Source organism: Cricetulus griseus, chromosome 10 (assembly GCF_003668045.3).
Source record: "Cricetulus griseus strain 17A/GY chromosome 10, alternate assembly CriGri-PICRH-1.0, whole genome shotgun sequence".
NCBI classification, from domain to species: Eukaryota; Metazoa; Chordata; class Mammalia; order Rodentia; family Cricetidae; genus Cricetulus; species Cricetulus griseus.
The window spans coordinates 15,519,445-15,537,892 of record NC_048603.1 but is presented as its reverse complement, the minus strand read 5'-3'; the positions used below and the strand labels follow the sequence as shown (position 1 = coordinate 15,537,892).

Genomic DNA, 18,448 nt, shown 5'->3' with positions numbered 1-18,448 from the left:
GCCCTTAGGAAACTTAGGAGACTTGAAACTGAAACGCAGGCGACATCAGAAACCCAACAGCAGCTCAGGACAAGGGGGAAAGCCGTGTCGGCGAGCAGTAATGACTGCAGGGCAGCCAGCTTGTTGTGCCTGGCAGGCCAGGTTCTGCACGGTAAGAACTGAGAGGTTAAGCAAGAGTGGATAGAAGACTGAAAAAGAAGAGAGAGAAAGAACCGATTGTAGTGTTGGTGGTGCTGGTAGCGGTGACGGCGGTGACGTTGGTGGTGACGGTGGTGGTCTTCAGGGGTGTCTGGGAGAATGAGTCCCTTTAAGGTCCCGCTGCCACCCCAAACTATAGAACACACACCTTGGGAGTATTCGGCATGGCTTGGGTTGGGTTCTGTTTCCCACAATTCTCTGCTGGCTGGCGGGTACCACTGACGTTCGTTCACCCGTGCACTCCTTGGGTTCCTGCTTCCCGGTCCCTTGAGTGATGCATCCAGCTTCCGAGTCACCACACTCTTTCACTTCCCCTCCCGTCAGAAAAGGGGCCAGAAAATAGAGGCCCACCAGGGAGGCGTCCTCCGTGTTACCTCCCGTCACCTGTAAATCCATTAACTGGGAATTTTCTTCTATCCGCAAGGTGACACCTTTCCCAGCGGTACTTTTAGTTTCCTGAAAGCCTTCAACTGGTTTTTAAGCCACAACCTGGGTGATAAACACAGTTGTGGCAGCCAGTGTTTTGATGTCACAGCAGCCAGTGGGGACTCATTTAGTCTGGGGAACAGGTATCAGCATAGAAACCTAGCACTAACCAGATGAGCCTGCGCTGTGTAACGGAGCATCTTAGCTACTGAGCTATTTGTTGAATGAAGCAGAAACTGGGAACTTTTTCAACTCACATTATTTCTCTTAAAAACTGGAACTCGGCCGTTAAATGTATCCTCTAGATGATCTGTTTTGTATGTTCAGCCTCTTAACAATAGAGGGGAAGGTTATGGTTTTATTTATATCTCTTCCTGAGCAGATTTACACACAGACACAGACACACACACACACGCACACGCACACGCACACACACACACACACACACACACACACCCTTCCTCCTCCCTCTTAAAGATCCCAGGGTTGCAGTAACCTAAATGATCCTTACTTTCTGTAGGGTACAAACTGTGGCTTTGGTAATTGGCCTTGATTGTGGCGTTTGGAGGGCTGGGAGCATGGTAATTCTAGCCTCTGCTACTCTGCTCAGAAACGTGCACGACCCAGTACAGCACTCTTTGTAGCATGGTAATTCGTTTTCAGAAATGTTAAATGTTTGTGGGATCCCATTGTTCTTTCCCTCTCCTGTGTGTATGATTTATTTTGTAGGAGTATAAATTGAAACACATTCCTGGAACGTACAATGTCTTCAAGGTATTTTTGTTGTGCTTATCCTGAAAGTATAGACTCTTCTGTGTACCAGAGCTAATGACAACAGGTCCTTTTAACATTTGTGTGCTGTAACAATGGCCACTGGGCAGACAGCTGCCAAACATCTTGCAATTAATCTGATACACACATTGGCTTTCATATTCTTTTTCTTCCAGAACAAATGCCCTGAGGTGGAGGAGTTGGTCTTCAGCCACTTTGTGATCTGTAATGACACACAGGAGACACTGCGGTTTGGCCAGGTGGATACTGATGAAAATATTCTGCTGGCGAGTCTCCACAGCCACCAGTACAGCTGGCGCTCCCACAAATCCCCACAGGTATTTGCAAAGCAGTCTTACAAACAGCCATTGTTCGGGCTGGGGGCTTGTTTATTCTGCGTTTACGTGCCTGCCCTACGTGTGGTTATTTCCTGGCGGAGTGGCATCTGCTGGAAGCCCAGGAATGTCCAGAGGCCATGCTTCCCGGGAAGCATAGGTGCCACTCAGGAACGAGAGAGAGGCCTCTGAAGCTTCATGCACAGAGGTCTGGGTCCTGTGCTGGGGAGGGGCCTGCACCTTCTGAGATTTGGTTCTGGCATCTGCAGAGTAGGGATGACAGCCCCTGATCTGTAGAAGGTGCCGGGTGCTGCTCGGTGTGCAGTGTTCATATGTGCTGAGCCAATTAACCATTCGTGTACTCAGATTTCCATTTTTCTGTCACTTTACATGGGGATGATTAGAGAGACGGGCCCTTCAGCGATAGTGTACGGATAAATTAAATGCAAAGATGTGTTCTTAAATGAGAAAAAGAAAGCCTAGGAAGCATTCTCGGTAATAATGTATTTCTAAAACTCTGGGTAATAAACTACTATCTGCTTGTGATTAAAAGTAAGTCATTAGATTAGAGACCATGTTTTCCCATGTGGTCCTTAGGTCTGCTCCACCCTCAGGCTCCGCCTTTCCACTTTTCTCCTCTGTATCCCAAAGAGCTAGATTCTTATCTTCTATTTATTTTGAGCTTTTTTCACATGAAATCACCCCACTGTTGTTATAACTTGGAAACATAGATATAATGAAATATTCTTTATCTAAATATCCTAATTTTAAATCTAATTAATGTGACAGGACTTTAAAACTGTAAGCTCGTGTGATACAAATTCTCTTTTTGGAGGTTAGTTTTCACTGTGTTTAATTCTGTGTGTGGGAGTGAGTCGGTGTGTGTACTTGAGTACAGGTACCCACAGATGCCAGAAGTGCAGGGTGCCCTGCTCGGCCTCGCATAGGCCCTGGGAACTGAACTCTGGAAGAGCGATGCGTGCCCTTAACCACAGGACCATCTCTCCAGTGCCACGTAATAAAAATTCTCACCAAAGCTTCTCACACAATATGATACTGCGCTCGTAACTGTACCCTAAATCACACGCGGTTTCCTTCGTTCCTCTTGAAAATGTTCCATGTTAGCTTTCATTTGTCCTTTGTGACATGATAAACATTGGATTTATTTCAATTTTTTTCTTTTTGCTAGCTTTTTCTTACTGGTTGCAAAAGTTAGAAGCATGCAGTTATCTACCCAGAACAAAGGCCCATACGCACGCAATGCCAACTGCGTCAGCACAAGCTGTATAGCCTTTTAAGCCCTTTAAAGGTTTCCATGGTCAGTGCAGCCCCAGAAATGCATTACCAAAGGCAGGAAATAAGCCTCAGAGTAGCTATAATAATGTGTGGCTGTATACTGTAGGAGCCACCTCACCCACACAGCCAACCGTGCGGCCCAGCTGACAGAGCAAAGAAGCAGACACTCAGCCGTCTCCAGAGTCACCCCCACCCCCACCCTAACCCTCTCCAGAGTCACCCCACCACCACCCTAACCCTCTCCAGAGTCAACCCCCACCCCACCCTAACCCTCTCCAGAGTCAACCCCTACCCCCACCCTAACCCTCTCCAGAGTCACTCCACCCCCACCCTAACCCTCTCCAGAGTCACCCCACCCACCCTAAAGAGTCACCTAACCCTCTCCAGAGTCACCACCCCCACCTAACCCTCTCCAGAGTCACCCCACGAGTCACCTAACCCTCTCCAGAGTCACCCCCACCCCCACCCTAACCCTCTCCAGAGTCACCTAACCCTTTCCAGAGTCACCCCCCACCCCCACCCCTAACCCTCTACAGAGTCACATATGCTCTCCATATTTTAAATATAAGGGAACTTTCTTTCTTTTCTGGGGGGAACTTATTTCTTTATTAGTTTATATGTGTAGTTTTATACCCACAATCCTATCTTCTTCCCCTATATTTTGACTGTATGGTTCACAGCCAAGCTGTGAGGTTTGAAGAGGAGGGCTGGGAAATCTCTGATACAGCACACCATGTAAGCCTAAGGCCAACATAGCAGTGGATTCTTGGTCCAAGTATGAACCTTTGCAAAGGGTTAACAGGGTCACCAGACTTAACTTGTATAACTTTTAACTTATGTAAATTAAGATCATACAAAACATTGTCTTTAGCCAAGTGTGATGGCAACCTGTAATCCCTGCACTTGGGAGGCTGAGGCAGGAGAATCAGAAAATTCAAACCATTCTCCACTACATAGGAGTTCAAGGCCAGTCTGAGTTAAGTGCAACCCTGTCTCAACCCTATCCCCTTCCAAAAACAGAAAACTTCAAGTTTAAATCAGACTTCTAAAGGAAAAAAAAAAAAAAAAAGATGTCCTTTTTATGTTTCTATGTATGCTGAAATGTGTTTTAAGACCTCTGAACCCAGAGGCCGTAATGGGCCCAGAGGGTGCTCATGGAATTCCTGAGGTTCACAACAGCACAGGCTGCTATGCTCTAATGAGAGGTTACGTCTGAGCTCAGATCAGAAAAGCCAACCACTTAACTTGTAACTGCACCTGGAGCTCGTCATAGATGCACAAGTGAGCAAAATGTTCCTGTTCCAGATTCCAAGTCATATCCTGCACTGCCCAGCAAGCTTGGCCTTAGGAACATTTGTGTCTGCCTGTTTATGCAACCTTGGGTATTAGTCAATTCATAGTCTCAGGGAGAATTTCTAAAGTTCATAGAGCTTAACTCCACTCAACAATGCAGCTTATAGTGCTGAGATCAGGAAAGAGGCAGTGACACCTGGGAAGGTTTCAAAAGGTCAGGATATTTAAGAACCACACAGAAGGTTGCTAACAACACTGAATCCCAGTAGGACAAGAAGAAACACGGACATAACCAGTCCCAGAAATGCTAAGCCGAGGAACCTTTTCGGACTGAGAAGTCATTAACTCCCCGTACAGTTTCTAACTCATGTTCTGAAGCCGAATCACTTCAAATGTTGGACACGCCACAACAATTTCTTGCCTAAGCAAACAAAAGGACAGAACTGTTTCTTAGGGAATAATTGGACACATTCATCCACACAGAATTGTAGATGCCACCTCCAAGGACTTGCAAATATCCGAGTTCAGCCACCAGGTGGGCTGGGTGACTACAGCAACCATCAAGGAGTCTGTATTCAAAGAAGTGTTTCACATTGTCCTGAGTTGAACCTAAATCCTGTAAGTGTAAGTTCGTGGTATCTTCCCAGGATACGAGCAAGTGTCTACAGCTCAAAGATAAAGGAAGCCTTGTCTGGTTTAATCAAACTAGGCTGAGCAACACCTCCATAACTCATGTATAAGCCATTAAAAACAGCTTCCTTTCCGGCTGATCCTCTTGAAATAGGAACACCTCTGCTCCATGTGTAAGAGTTTGTACTTCTTTTACCTTCAAAAGGCACAATTTATGAATTGTGTACATTTTTAGAAGTATAAAATTCCAAGTAGCAGTGATTTAGTTTGTTTTGGTTAAAAAATTATTTTATTTCATGTGTGTGTGCACCATTGTAATTAGTGCTGCCCTCAGAGGTCAGAAGAGGCTCTTGGGTATACTGATGAGAGTTAAGGATGGTTGCTAGCCACCGTGTGGGTGCTGAGAACTGAGCCCTGGTCTTCTGCAAGAGCAGTCAGTGTTCCTAACTGCTGAGCCACAGTCACTTAACTTTAGTGATTAAATCAAGCAAGGTAAAGGGGGGAGAACTGTTTCTTAGGGAATAATTGGATACATTTATTCCAATGGGCAGTGCAGGATATGACTTGGAATCTGGAACAGGAACATTTTGCTCACTTGTGCATCTATGACGAGCTCCAGGTGCAGTTACATACACTCTACAGAGTGTATGTAAAATAACAAAATGTTTCTCTGCAGTGAATGTAAAAGTGGTTTATAAGCTCATGAAAATAACATATCTTTTAAACTGTAAAATGTAGCTAGGTAAGAATTAATTTTGATGGCCAGCACAGCATCTTGCAAAATATTGAATAAACAGACATAGTACCAAAAATATAAACCCTACACTAAAGGTGGAGTTTGGAGAATGTTCTCCAAAGGGCTGGGTTGTAGGCTAAGGTTTGATTCAGTTCTCCTTACTCTGACCTTCCTAATGCTCTCATCACTCCAAAACCTGGAAAAAAATCTCAAAAACTTGAGAGATAAGTACCAGTGTAACTCATACAAAAAAAACATGCTTGTGGAATAGCAGTGAAGTACTTGTTATTCTCACTCTGTGTGCAGTTGGTGTGTAAGCTTCAGAAAGTTCTTCAGTTCCCTTTGGGGGTCCATACCCTAAGGTGAAATATGATCATTTCTCCATTTTCTTAAAAAACAAGGCAGTGTGTTTTGAGTACAACACTGTCTTTTTTTTTTTTTTTTTCTGGTTTTAAACACAAGGTTTCTCTGAGTAGTCCTGGCTGTCCTGGAACTCACTCTGTAGACCAGGCTGGTCTCAAACTCACAGAGATCCGCCTGCCTTTGCCTCCCGAGTGCTGGGATTAAAGGCGTGTGGCACTACTGCCTGACTCAAGACTGTTACAAAATTCCAGCCAATTGTCCATTTTGTACCTTCTTTTCAGAGGCCACTCTTTCCGAATACAGTCAGAATGAAGGTTTTTTATGGATACAATTACGGTTCTAGAGCAACTGGTTTTTAATTAATGTTGGGCAGGCCTAATTCATCAAGCAAAAGCCTTGAGAGGCTTGGAACCTTTGTGAAGGGAGACATAAGAGTCTGCCTACCTTGTGGAAGCAAAACCCATCACGGTGGTGCCTGCAGTATGGCAGTAGGGCAGTCAGCTCTCTGATACCTTATCTGCAGTCTTGTAACACTGAACAGAAAGGGCCAACCCTGCTGCCTCCTGACTTGCAGAGTAAATGGTGTTGTTTAGACTTCTCCATCTTGCGTAATTTGTCACTTGTCAATAGACGTGTGCTGAAATGTGATGGAAGGAAAGCATTGGTCAACTGGAAGACACAGATCAGAAAGCATCCAATCGGAAGAAGAGAAAGAAAGAAAGGCTCCACGAGATCAGAACCCTGGAGACTTCTGGGAAATTTTCACAGCATATGAGTAATTGTAATTCCCAATGAGTACAGGGAGCAAAGGACCACAAAGCATTGTCCTAGAAAAAATGTCCCATGTGTCATAAAAGATGGAGGTTTACAGGTCTAGTAGCTCAGAAAAGCTCCAGACACATAATGAAACTACTAGAAACCAAATCTGAGAATGTGAAAAGCAGCCACAGGAGAACAGTACCCAGTGACAAGGACAGCGTGGATCTCCACGGGCTTGCCTCTGTAAGAGGCCAGGGACGGAATCGCAGTTTTACCGTGCCAGGAGCTCTGGTTTGGTAGAAGTCTGGATGGTGTGTGGCAGGTTAAAATCCACAGGATTTAACAGTGCTTATGAGAAGAGGATTCTTGTTTGCCTTGGGCTTGGAGGGGTCGGTCACCCATGACAGAGCTAAGCAGGAGAGCTGAGAAAGAAGGTCATTGTGTCCACGGAAACAGAAAACAGTGTTTGGATTTCTTGAGATGTGGGTTGCTTTGGAGTGCTCGGAAAAAGAATATATGGAGGAAAATGCACACTTGAACCATGAAATGCCAAGGTCCATTCCTAAGACAACCATAGCTATCAGCTTCCAGTTTCTCTTCTGCCAAACCAAAAGGTTATTTTGAATAATCCATACTCAAGAAATGTATAAGGTAACTGATAATGAGATCAGGTCTCTATAATCAATGATTCCTTTCCCCTCTGCCTTTTTAACTGGATTTCCAGGCTGTCTTAGTCGGGGTTTCCATTGCTTCGATGAAACACTGAACAGAAAGCAACTAAGAGAGGAAAGGGTTTGTTGCCACTTCCAGCTGAGGAGAATCAGGGCAGGAACTCAAGGCAGGACCTGAAGCAGAAGCCGTGGAGAAACTCTGCTTACTGGCTTGGCCTCCTGATTGTTCTCGTATACACCCCAGAAACTCCTGCCCATGAGTAACAGCATCCACAACTGGCTGGGCCTTCCCACATCAATTATTAGCCAAGAAAATGCCCCACGGGCCAGTCTTAATAGAGGGGATTGAAAAGGGGAATCTAGAGCAGGCGTGTTCCTACTGGGGACACGGTCTCCAAGCAGTGGTATAGTGGGAAATTACCAATACGGAGTCAGGTAGAAATATAAGGGTATTTAATAGGGAAAAGCCTTACTTACAGAGCAACCTAGCCAGCTGGCATGGTAGAGATCTGTACAGCAAGAAGCAAAGAGAAACCGAAACCGAAAACGCAGTCCCACTATGTCACTCTGACCACGCCCTCACAAGCCTGGTCAGGCACACCTGTAGTCAGCCCCTAAGAAGGCGTGGCCACAGCTTTCCCTACACAGTGGTTTTCAACCTGTGGGTCGTGACCCCTTTGGCAAGCTTCTATCTCCAAAAATATTTATATTACAATCCACAGCAGTAGCAAAATTACAGTTATGAAGTAGCAATGGAAACCATTTTATGGTTGAGGTCACCACAACTTGAGGAAGGTTGAGAATCACTGCTCTAGAGATTCAAATTAGCCTTTCGTCAGTGTCTAGGCAGCAGTGGGCTGTCTAACGAATCCCCAAATGAGTGCTAGGAGACTGAGACCTTTGGTACCCAGTGCTACTTACAGGACAGCACGGATGAAGGTATGGACCGAGGAGAACCCCTGTAGATGCTCCTGTTGAGGACGGGAGACATGCAGGGGCCGCTGGTCTAGAGGAATCTGAAACCCCAGATAAAAGCTGGGCGTCTCTTGGTTCTTAGTCCACATACTCTGTTAGGTAGGATTCTCCATGGCTCATGGCCGCAGGCCCTTGGCTCTACCTTCCGCACCATCCATCTTTTTCCATGATGCTTGCATAATTTTGAAAGCCTGAAGACCCTTTGTCCTGTACTCTGTCTCTTTGAGTCTAAGGTGGCGATGTTCCTGACAGTATAACCCTTTAAATGACTTTGAGGGTCGCCCATTGACTTCATTGAGGATCACTATGTTAGGAAATGAAGCCCACAAATCTCTCCCAGAAAAGCACTTCTGAAATTCTGCTCTACTGACACTACACTTAATTGCCTGAGCCCCTTTTGTTTGACTAGCTCCCTGAGACAGCAACTTCAATGTGCCTGTGGCCTTAACAGAGAGTACTATAGGCACACTCTCCATGTTGTCTCTAGACCACTTTTGCTAGCCATGTCCTACTTTTGATTTTAGCCTGGGAGCCATTACTTTGTTGAGTGTCATTTTCCATTTGATAAAGCTGGGAGCCAATTCTGGCCTCCTTTTCTCTAACAACCATTCCTTAGTCTTAATCAACCCTCCTGGGTTTCAGCATAGACAGGAGGTAGAAGCTCAGAGGCTCCTCAGCACCATCCGGAAACCTCAGCAATTATTCCTTGGCTTACTAAGCCCGTTTGCTGCTTTCTGTGACGCTGTAGGGACCTGTCTGCCACTTGTCAGCAGATACCCTTTTCACTTCCCTCAGCCCCAGACTCTGCTAGGCTATCGGGTGTCTGCTTACCTTCTCTTAGGAATCCATTAATACTTTATGTCTTTAGAGATTATATTACTCCGTGCTCCAAATCCCCTCCTACACCTTAGGCTTTTGTTACAAGAGCATCAGTTTATAAATAACAAAATCTCTCTTAGTTGTCTATTGCTATCTAGCAGGTTATCATAAAACTTGACTGCCCAAAACAATAAGCCTTTATATCTCAAAGGGTTTTTTTGTTTGGTTTGGTTTGGTTTGGTCAGGAATTTCAGGACTAGGCTAATAGTTATAACTCAGGGTCTGAAAACACTGTAAGTAAGAATTAAACCAGAACTGAAGCACAACCATCTGAAGGCTTGACTGGGCTTCAGGATTGACATCCAAAATGGTGACTCACATGGCTCATGGTAGGTTTCTGGCACTCACTTCAAGGATAGCTGCTTGTGTGTTCTCTTGATGTGGCAGCGGCTTCCCCTTGATTAAGGAATCCAAGACATAAAGAGGCAGAAGCCAGGGTTTATGCACAAGCTTAGGAGTCATTATGATTTCTGTAACATCCTAGGGTTAACACTAAGTCAAGCCTCCATAATATGGAAAGGATTACACAGGTAACAAAAACCAAGCATCACTAGACTGTCTTAGAATGAGCTTGTATTACCAGTAGCAGAATCTGGGGGGTAGGTTGAAGAATGGGATCTGTGCAGGGGGAATAAGATATATAAAATAATAAAATAAGATGTAGTAGGAAAACTAGGACATAGTGGTGTTTTAAAAGTCAAGAAAGGAAGAGTTGGGGAGATGCCTCCGTTAAGTAAAGTACTTGGCATGTAAACATAAGGACCTGAGTTTGTATTTCTAGCACCCATGTTTAGAAACAAATAAAAGTTAAAACCTGAGTATAGTGGCATATACCTATAATTCCAGTGCTATGCTCGGTAGGTGCAGACAAGGGGATCCCTGAGGCTTAGTGGCCAGACAGCCTAGGCAATTAATGAGCACCAGGTACAATGAGAGACCCTTTCTCAAAAAAATAAGGTGAAGAGCCATGCAAGAAGTCACCCAGCATTGACCTCTGACTTCCTCACACTCATGCACACATGCACACACACATCAAAAGACAAAAGAGGGAGTGTTTAGACGGATAGAGTCATCACTGTCGTTAGATGAGGAAACTGAGTGATGCAGAAACTGAAGAGACTGTTGTATTCGACATTCAGGACATCAATGATGGCTTGGTGGCAGAAAGAAAGCCCCTTGGGTGGAAAGATGAAGGTAGAAACCGTCCTGTAGGGGGCTGAGAAATGAATGCAGAGTAAAAAAGTGGGGAGTATAAGCCTGGAGTTTTCGTTTGTTTGGTTGTTTGGTTTCATGTTTTTGTTGTTCTTTTTAGAAGTCTTATTTGGAGATAACAAAAATTGCAATGCCAGGGAGGATTTTAAATAAATTTAAGCATGCTCATATAAAAAGAAATTGTGAGGAGATTGATGATGTAGAATAGAGAAATAACTGTTAGTAACATAAGGACTTAGAAAAGAGGAAATTTCGAATGTTAGCCACAGGTTGACCTTGGATGGTATCTTAGTTGGGTTTTTATTGCTGTGAAGTGACACCATGATCACAGCAACTCATAAATAAAACGTTTAATTGGGACGACTCCCTTATAGTTTCAAAGGTTTGGTCCGTTATCATGGCAGGGAGCACGGCAGCATGCAGACAGACATGGTGCTGGAGTAGTAGCTGAGAGTTGTACATCTTTCAGGCAACAGGAAGTCAACGGAAACACTGGGCGGCATCCTGAGCATAGCAAACCTCAAAGCCCTCCCCACGGTGACACACTTCCTCCAGCAAGGCCACACCTCCTAACAGTGCCACTCCCTGTGAGATTATGGGGGCCAGTTACACTCAAACTACCACAGATGGGAAGAAGTCCATAGCAGATACCTATTGCTTACTGCTTAATAAACCACTCAAGGCGCAGAGGCTTAAAACCCTTCACAGTCCGTGAGTCCGCCTGTGAGAGATCTAGAGCCACTCCCACAGTGACTTTGCTGCCCCATCAGGGTACACTCATGAGACCATGGTCAGCCTGAAAGTCAGCAGGTGCTGGGTGATGGCATCGTGAGCCACGTCCTTGGTAGTAGGTGGGATGTTGGCCAGGTGTCTTAGTTCTCTGGCATGCACAGAATTCTTCACATGGCAAAATTGTCCTGGGAGAATAAGCAGACTGTGCTTTCTCTTAAATCTCAGCTGAGAACTGTTGGTATCATCCTGACACATTGGGCAGAGCGTGTTACAAAATGAGGCTGGCAAGGAGCCCACACAGAGGATTTGTGGCCATTTGCCACTTAGAAGGGCCTCTTCCTCGTCTGAGGTCAGGGAGAGGTCAAGTTGGAGTGGGTGTCCCCAGAGGGACAGGAAGGAGAGGTATAGATTATAATGATGCTGGCATGCTTTGGGATTAGCCTTCAGTAGATGTTTACTGACTAGAGAACGCTGGGGGTTCTCAGTAACTTTTCTAAATAGTTCTCAAGATCAATAATTGCTATAAACCCTACATCTGTGTCATTCTGGATGGCTCACAAAGCCAGTGATGTAGAAGGGGACCAGGTATGTACTTCAAATGGTGCCAGCCTCCAGGGCCAAGTGATGTCCAAGTTCTCACACTCCTGTTTAATCTTCTGTGTTTATTCTGTAAAAATTATTCCCTACCATAAACTAAAACTGCATAGAATAATTACTAAATGTTGTATATTAAAAGTGGACTTCATCACACATTAAATTTGCCACATGCTGTCATTTTCTCTTAGCGTGGAAATCACTTCCCAGTATCACCCTTATTGTTGTTTAGGCCACAGCTGTCTGCAGCTAGCAGTTCCACTTGGGAAGGAAGGGTTTATGCCTTGCTCTGCAGTGACAGTAACAAAGTTCTTTTTGTTGTTGCTGACATCAAGATAGCTAAAATCAGCAGTGAGGTAAACATTCCTTGGGACCATCTGGCAAGGATTTTAATCCAAAATATTCTGTAAACATTGATTCTGCTTGAGTGCCAGGAACTACCGTCCACTTGCAATCAGTTGTGCTCTTAGTTCATATCACACAGCATGCAGACGAGCTAAGGAGACTATAGACTCGGTTTCTTCACTTTTCTTTTTTCATCAAGGATTCCAGGAATGTCACATCTCTGAGGGACCTTCCAGTGCCTTCCAAAGTTATCTGTATAACTAATTAAGGCCAAATTGGGTTCCAACACTTAAGTATCTACCAGTGGTGAAATTTCCTCACTTCCTTAAACTAGACACAGGAGTTTGAGGCTCAGCTCTCTGCCGGTGTTTCTTCATAAAAGTCACCCACACTGTGGCCTTTTCCAATCTTCTACAAGACAGGGCTATTTTGGGCCCATTTCTGGAGTTTTCTATAGGCCTGACTGGGGGCCAACTGGGGGTTATTTCAGATGTGAGGCTCCGAGAGTAATGGCTGCTTCGACTTCCTCAGCCTCTCCCCTGACAGTAAATTCTAGGTACTGAAATACAGTTTGGAGAATACATACTACAGATTCCCTAAGATCTTTACAAGACATCCGAAGCCTTTCCACAGGCTGTTACCCTGCAAATGTGAGTCCTTGATGTCTAAGCATGAAGGTTCTTCTCGGGGCTAATTTAAAATGTGAATTTTAATATAGACTGCTTAGAGAAAGGCTGTGCCACTGGACCGGTGAAGCATGATGGTATTTTGCCTTTTTTAACTCATGGGAAATACTGATTAAGAATGTTATAAAGACCTCAGCATACATAGTGTGATACTCTTTAATCATAACCCATTTCCATGAATCTGTGTGACAAACACATTAACGGAAAGGCAATGGCACACGGCTGCACTGTGGCAATTCTAATGGTTTCCATGCGTTTAATTGTTTCCAGGATATTGAAGAACTTATTATTTAAAGGTCAGAATAATGCCCAAGATATGGCCAAACCCAGTGAGTGTCAGACACAAGGAATGTTGGATGGCTTCGCAGTTATGAAATTATTTCATTTCTCATGATAATTCTTGACTTGCCAAGTCAGTGGATTTTCAGAACGCTGAGAGCAGATTTTAAGATAAATGTGAGCTAACCCACTCTTGTGGAGTTGGGGGCTTTGCCTCAGGCTGTGGTTCAGGTTTCACTTGCCTGGCTTGCACTTGGGGATAACGTGAGGTAGGACAGGTCTTAGGCCGCACATTCCCTCACTGGGGAAGAACACCAGCTGCACAGCTTGGAGTGGCTCTGAGAACCCACAGTCGCCATGGTTATTTTAGCCTTTATAAAAATGTTTTCTCAGTGTGGCAACACAACCCAGTTCAATGAAAATAAATAGGAATTTTGGATTTCTTTTCTGTCTGCTGACATCTTTTTTTTCTCTAATTAAAAATTAGAGATAGCAATTTTAATTGTCATAATGGCTAAAAATTAAAATCTCATAAAACCTCCCCATCTTTTCTTAGGACACATGTTGGCAGTCTCCTAAATTAAATAAATTTTCCTGAGCGATGACTGTTACATTCGAGAGCAATTTAAAAATCGAGTTTCGATTCTGACCTTGGATAGGTTTCTCCATCATGCACACTTGTATGGTACAAATGGATTTTTACAAAAACAAGCAAAAGCTAACAGTGTGGATTCGGGAACTCAAGAGCATGTGATTGTGAATGACTGTCAGGCAGCCCTTCAGTTTCTCTCCGCTCCCCCAAATCCCCGTCTGCCGTTTCCACCCAACATACTCTGGAGCCTCCCCCGTCAGCTGCCACGCTGTCCAGTGAGTCTGTCCGTGTGTGGGCAGCACCGAAGTATGTCAGTGTAACTCCAAATGTAAACCACCGTCCTCTGCACACAGGTGTATCACAGTTCACTGACGTCTCCAGTTAGACGCTATGTGGTAGAATTAAAAGTAAAACGGCTCACAAAATTCTGGACTTAGAGCAGCCATCCGTTCGCATCACCGCTCAGGTTGTTTTAGTCACATATTACTTTACTATAGGGAAAGCCCACACCTCTTAGAAACATACGAGATGCTAAAATTAACTCGTTCAGAGCAAGTCTATCCATCATGGCGTAGTGTCTGAAACCATAGATATTTATATCTGATTTTATGGGGGAACTATTCGAAAGGCTGTGTATGATCATTTTAGCAAATGAACAAGCTTGGTTATTGAACTTTTGCTATTTTGCTTCCCCTAGTCCCAAGCATTTAGAACTGATCATCTTCTAAGCAAAGAGCACCCATGAGATAGACAGCCCCTCGTTTGGGAGGCAGTGTCGAAGTGAGAAGTACCACCACCACCACCACCACGGCTCAGGCTGCTGCCCGCGTAGCGTTTCCCAGACAACTGAACACAGACTCATGCCTACACTACAAAAGTCCATGGACAGATTGCACACCCAGATAGGCTAAAATACTGATTGTTCGAAAAATTCAAGTGACCGTTACAAACTTAGGATAAAATGGCTGAGCTCTTGGAGGATAGCAATAGGATGTGTGGGTAACATATGTCCTTCAGCCAAGCAGGTTCTTTGTTTCAACTATTCTCACTGTCTCCCACGCACCAGTCTCTTGCGTTTATTGATGAATGGCTTCCAGGGGACATGGCAGAGACTGACCAAGACTCTGCTGCTGCTGCCGCCTGCTCCCCCCTGTACCAGATTTCCTCGCTAACCCTCAGGTCTCCATATCCCCAGGTCTCGTGACTCATAGCTCTTGACGGCCCAAAAGTAGGATTTGACTTCCCAACACAATCATTGTTTTTCTTTATGACTCTCCCATTTCTAGGATCAGTATTCAGTGGCTCTATTTGAATTTTAAGCAAAATTAGTAGAGAAAAGGAAACCAAAGAGCTCATAACATAAAATTAATTTTCTAATTGTATTGGCAAAAATATTGCTTGCCACTTTTATGATGTGTCTTTGTTTTTAATGCAGTCCGTATGCTTTGTAGGCATCAATTTTATACAGAAAGAACCCTAGTTGTCGCATGGCTGCTAGGCTGCTGCTTGCTTTTGTTGTTTTTTTTTTTTTTCCAAAATAAAAGTACTGTCATTTTTTATTACACTTCAACCTGTCTTTTTTCATGTTTTTTTTAATAAATACATTTAATAAATAAATAAAATACATTCTCTGATCAAACTTTTTGATCTCCCAGGGCAGTACCTCTGGGACTTACAGTATTCTCTCTCTCTCTCTCTCTCTTTTTTTTTAGCATTTTTCTTATGTTTAATAAAGTTTTGCAACATAAATCTTATCTGATATCTGTTTTTCTACTGTTACTGTCAAGATTTTCAGGCCAGTAGAATCTCATTCTTCTCTCTCCCCCACATGTGGTGGCAGCTAACTGGCTTATGCTAAGTATTTAATAGCTGTAGAGCTCTCGAAATATTTACTTAATTTCTAGAAAATAATAACTATTACCCTAGCCAAGCATCACACCATTGTATTAAACCACTCTGAGTATCACAGGAATATATAAGGCTACAAATTTAGCAAGCCAGACCCTGTGAGAGGCGCTGCACCGGCTGCAGAGATAAGCTGAAGACCATGGCACCGTCCTAGAATGAGTACAGGGGGAGCTTTGACTCTTACTAGGACCTATGATCTGGTTGCAAAATCATATGGACTATTATTGTAAATCCATGAAAGCATGCAAAACACATATGAGAAAAAGGAAACCTAAAACATAACCCTCCTAACCCAAAGATGATTACTCTTAACACTCTGGTATAAGTGATATATTTTTCTCCCTTGGAAAGGAGGGTGGAAGGGCGGGAAAGAAGGAGGGAGGAGGGAGGGAGGGAGGTTTTGTTAGTTCCTTTTACCAAAATGAACTATACCTTTGGCAATTGTTTAGATCAGTCTGCTACTGCAGAAATCCTGTGTTTAGTTCTCAGTGTCCACATCAGGAGGTTCACAGCTGCCTGTAATTCTAGTTCCAGGGGATCTGACACCTCTTCTGTCCTCTGTGGGCGTTCCACGCATATGATGTGCGCACGCGCGCGCACGCGCACACACACACACACACACACACACACACACACACCACACACACACACACACCACACACACACACACACCACACACACACACACCAAAAATAAATAATTTAGAAAACAATAGAGGCTCTGAGTTGGCACATGGAAAGGTCCTACACTTTCCTCTCCCAGAACTGTGGCCCTGAAGGAATCACTTGTGTTGCTATTGTTGCGGGGGGGGGGGTAATCTGATTTGTAAATTTGTGTTAAGGAACAAATAGAACAATATATAAGCAGTATTAGTAAGTGTCTCATGGATGGTGAGTTAGTAATCTGTATTTTTAGCTACTTCCTAGTGCTGCTGCATTTTCATTATAAACTGTGCTAAAACAAAAATACATCTAGATCGATCACTGGGCACACAGACATAATATTCCTTGCCTATATTTTCATACGACATTATGTAGAACTGGTGAGTTAATAAATATCTGAATCTGAGATTTCCACAGGAAGAATACCCTCTAGCTAAAAGTTCCACCCCAATGACACTTTGCAAGATATTAGGGTTCTCTCTTTTATAAGTTGTTCCATACGATTGCACAGTGTTTGTAAGAAGAATTCAGACAATCTTGATGCAGAACTTACAAGCCCATCACACACTATGAGAAATGAAGGACTTAGTAGCCCATGTGCCTTGGTGGTTTCACCATCAGGAACCACAGGCTGTGGTGGTCGCCGTCATGAGTCATGTGCCATGGTGGTCACCCTCAGGAGCCCAGGGGCCATGGTGGTCACCCTCAGGAGCCCAGGGGCCATGGTGGTCACCCTCAGGAGTCATGTCCCGTGGTGGTCACCCTCAGGAATCATGTCCCATGGTGGTCACCCTCAGGAGCCATGTCCCATGGTGGTCACCCTCAGGAGCCATGTCCCATGGTGGTCACCCTCAGGAGCCATGTCCCATGGTGGTCACCCTCAGGAGCCATGTCCCATGGTGGTCACCCTCAGGAGCCATGTCCCATGGTGGTCACCCTCAGGAGTCATGTCCCATGGTGGTCACCCTCAGGAGCCCAGGGGCCATGGTGGTCACCCTCAGGAGTCATGTCCCGTGGTGGTCACCCTCAGGAGTCATGTCCCATGGTGGTCACCCTCAGGAGCCATGTGCCATGGTGGTCGTCCTCAGGAGTCATGTCCCATGGTGGTCACCCTCAGGAGTCATGTCCCATGGTGGTCGTCCTCAGGAGTCATGTCCCGTGGTGGTCACCCTCAGGAGCCCAGGGGCCATGGTGGTTGCCCTCAGGAGCCCATGGGCCATGGTGGTCGCCCTTAGAAAGTTGATTTACAGAGACTCTCCTAAGTTATCCCTCTGCCATTTTTTCTACCAAAATAAGGTGCACAAAAAAGTCCAAGTTCTGCACCTAAAAATTTTATTTCTACCTAATCATCTTTTCCAATGAGCAATTGTACAAATGTAAAAGGCTCTCTAGGGTCCCAAAAATTTCAACGTTCAGTTTCGATGCCATCAAGCCACCATGTAGATTATTCCTGCATGGTTTTTGTCATAATTTCAGCTAACTTGAACATCCTTAAATTGAGTTTCCTGAAAAAGTCAAAGGCATGGCATGTTTCCTGCATTTCTTCTCATAGCTGTGATAATTTCCCAGAATTTCACAGACATGTTCCACTTAGACCAGACACTGCAGACAGGTGGTTGAACTTTGTTTTCCAGATGTTATTTTGTACAAGTAAGATTTCTTTCCCATAAAGAGATTTATTTATTTATGCCTGAGTGATTTGTCTGAATGTTTGCCTGCACATCAGAAGGGGGCGTCAGATCCCATGAGGCTCCAGTTACAGATGGTTGTGAGCCACCATGTGGGTTCTGGGAATCGAACTCATGATCCCTGAAAGAGCACCCAGTGCCCTTAACTGCTGAGCCATCTCTCCAACACCATCAACTGGATTTTTTTTTTTTTATTCCATATATGGATTTTTGCTTGCATGTGTACCATGTGGATGCAATGCTCTTGGCAGCCAGAAGGGGGCATCAAATCCCCTGGGAATAGAGTTAAAAACAGCTGTGACTACCGTGATATAATACCCAAACCACATAAAGACTCAATTAAGAAAGAATTACAGACCAGTCTCTCTCATGAACATTGATGTAAAAATACTCAATAACATACTGGCATACTGAAAAA

At 44.4% G+C, this 18,448-nt stretch overlaps 1 protein-coding gene across 4 annotated transcripts in view; it reads left to right on the top strand.

Annotated features, from left to right (window-relative positions):
* The window catches only part of LOC100763509 (vacuolar protein sorting-associated protein 13B), a 437,125-nt gene that overhangs the window by 358,749 nt on the left and 59,928 nt on the right, over positions 1-18,448 (top strand). For 3 of the 4 annotated variants that reach the window (XM_027431500.2, XM_035449622.1, XM_027431502.2), the window contains one exon: positions 1,572-1,733. In XM_027431500.2, coding sequence (XP_027287301.1) covers positions 1,572-1,733 — 162 coding nt within the window. Of the gene's footprint in view, positions 1-1,571; positions 1,734-14,469; positions 15,092-18,448 lie in introns of those variants that run through there. The other variant, XM_035449623.1, reaches the window with a different exon arrangement.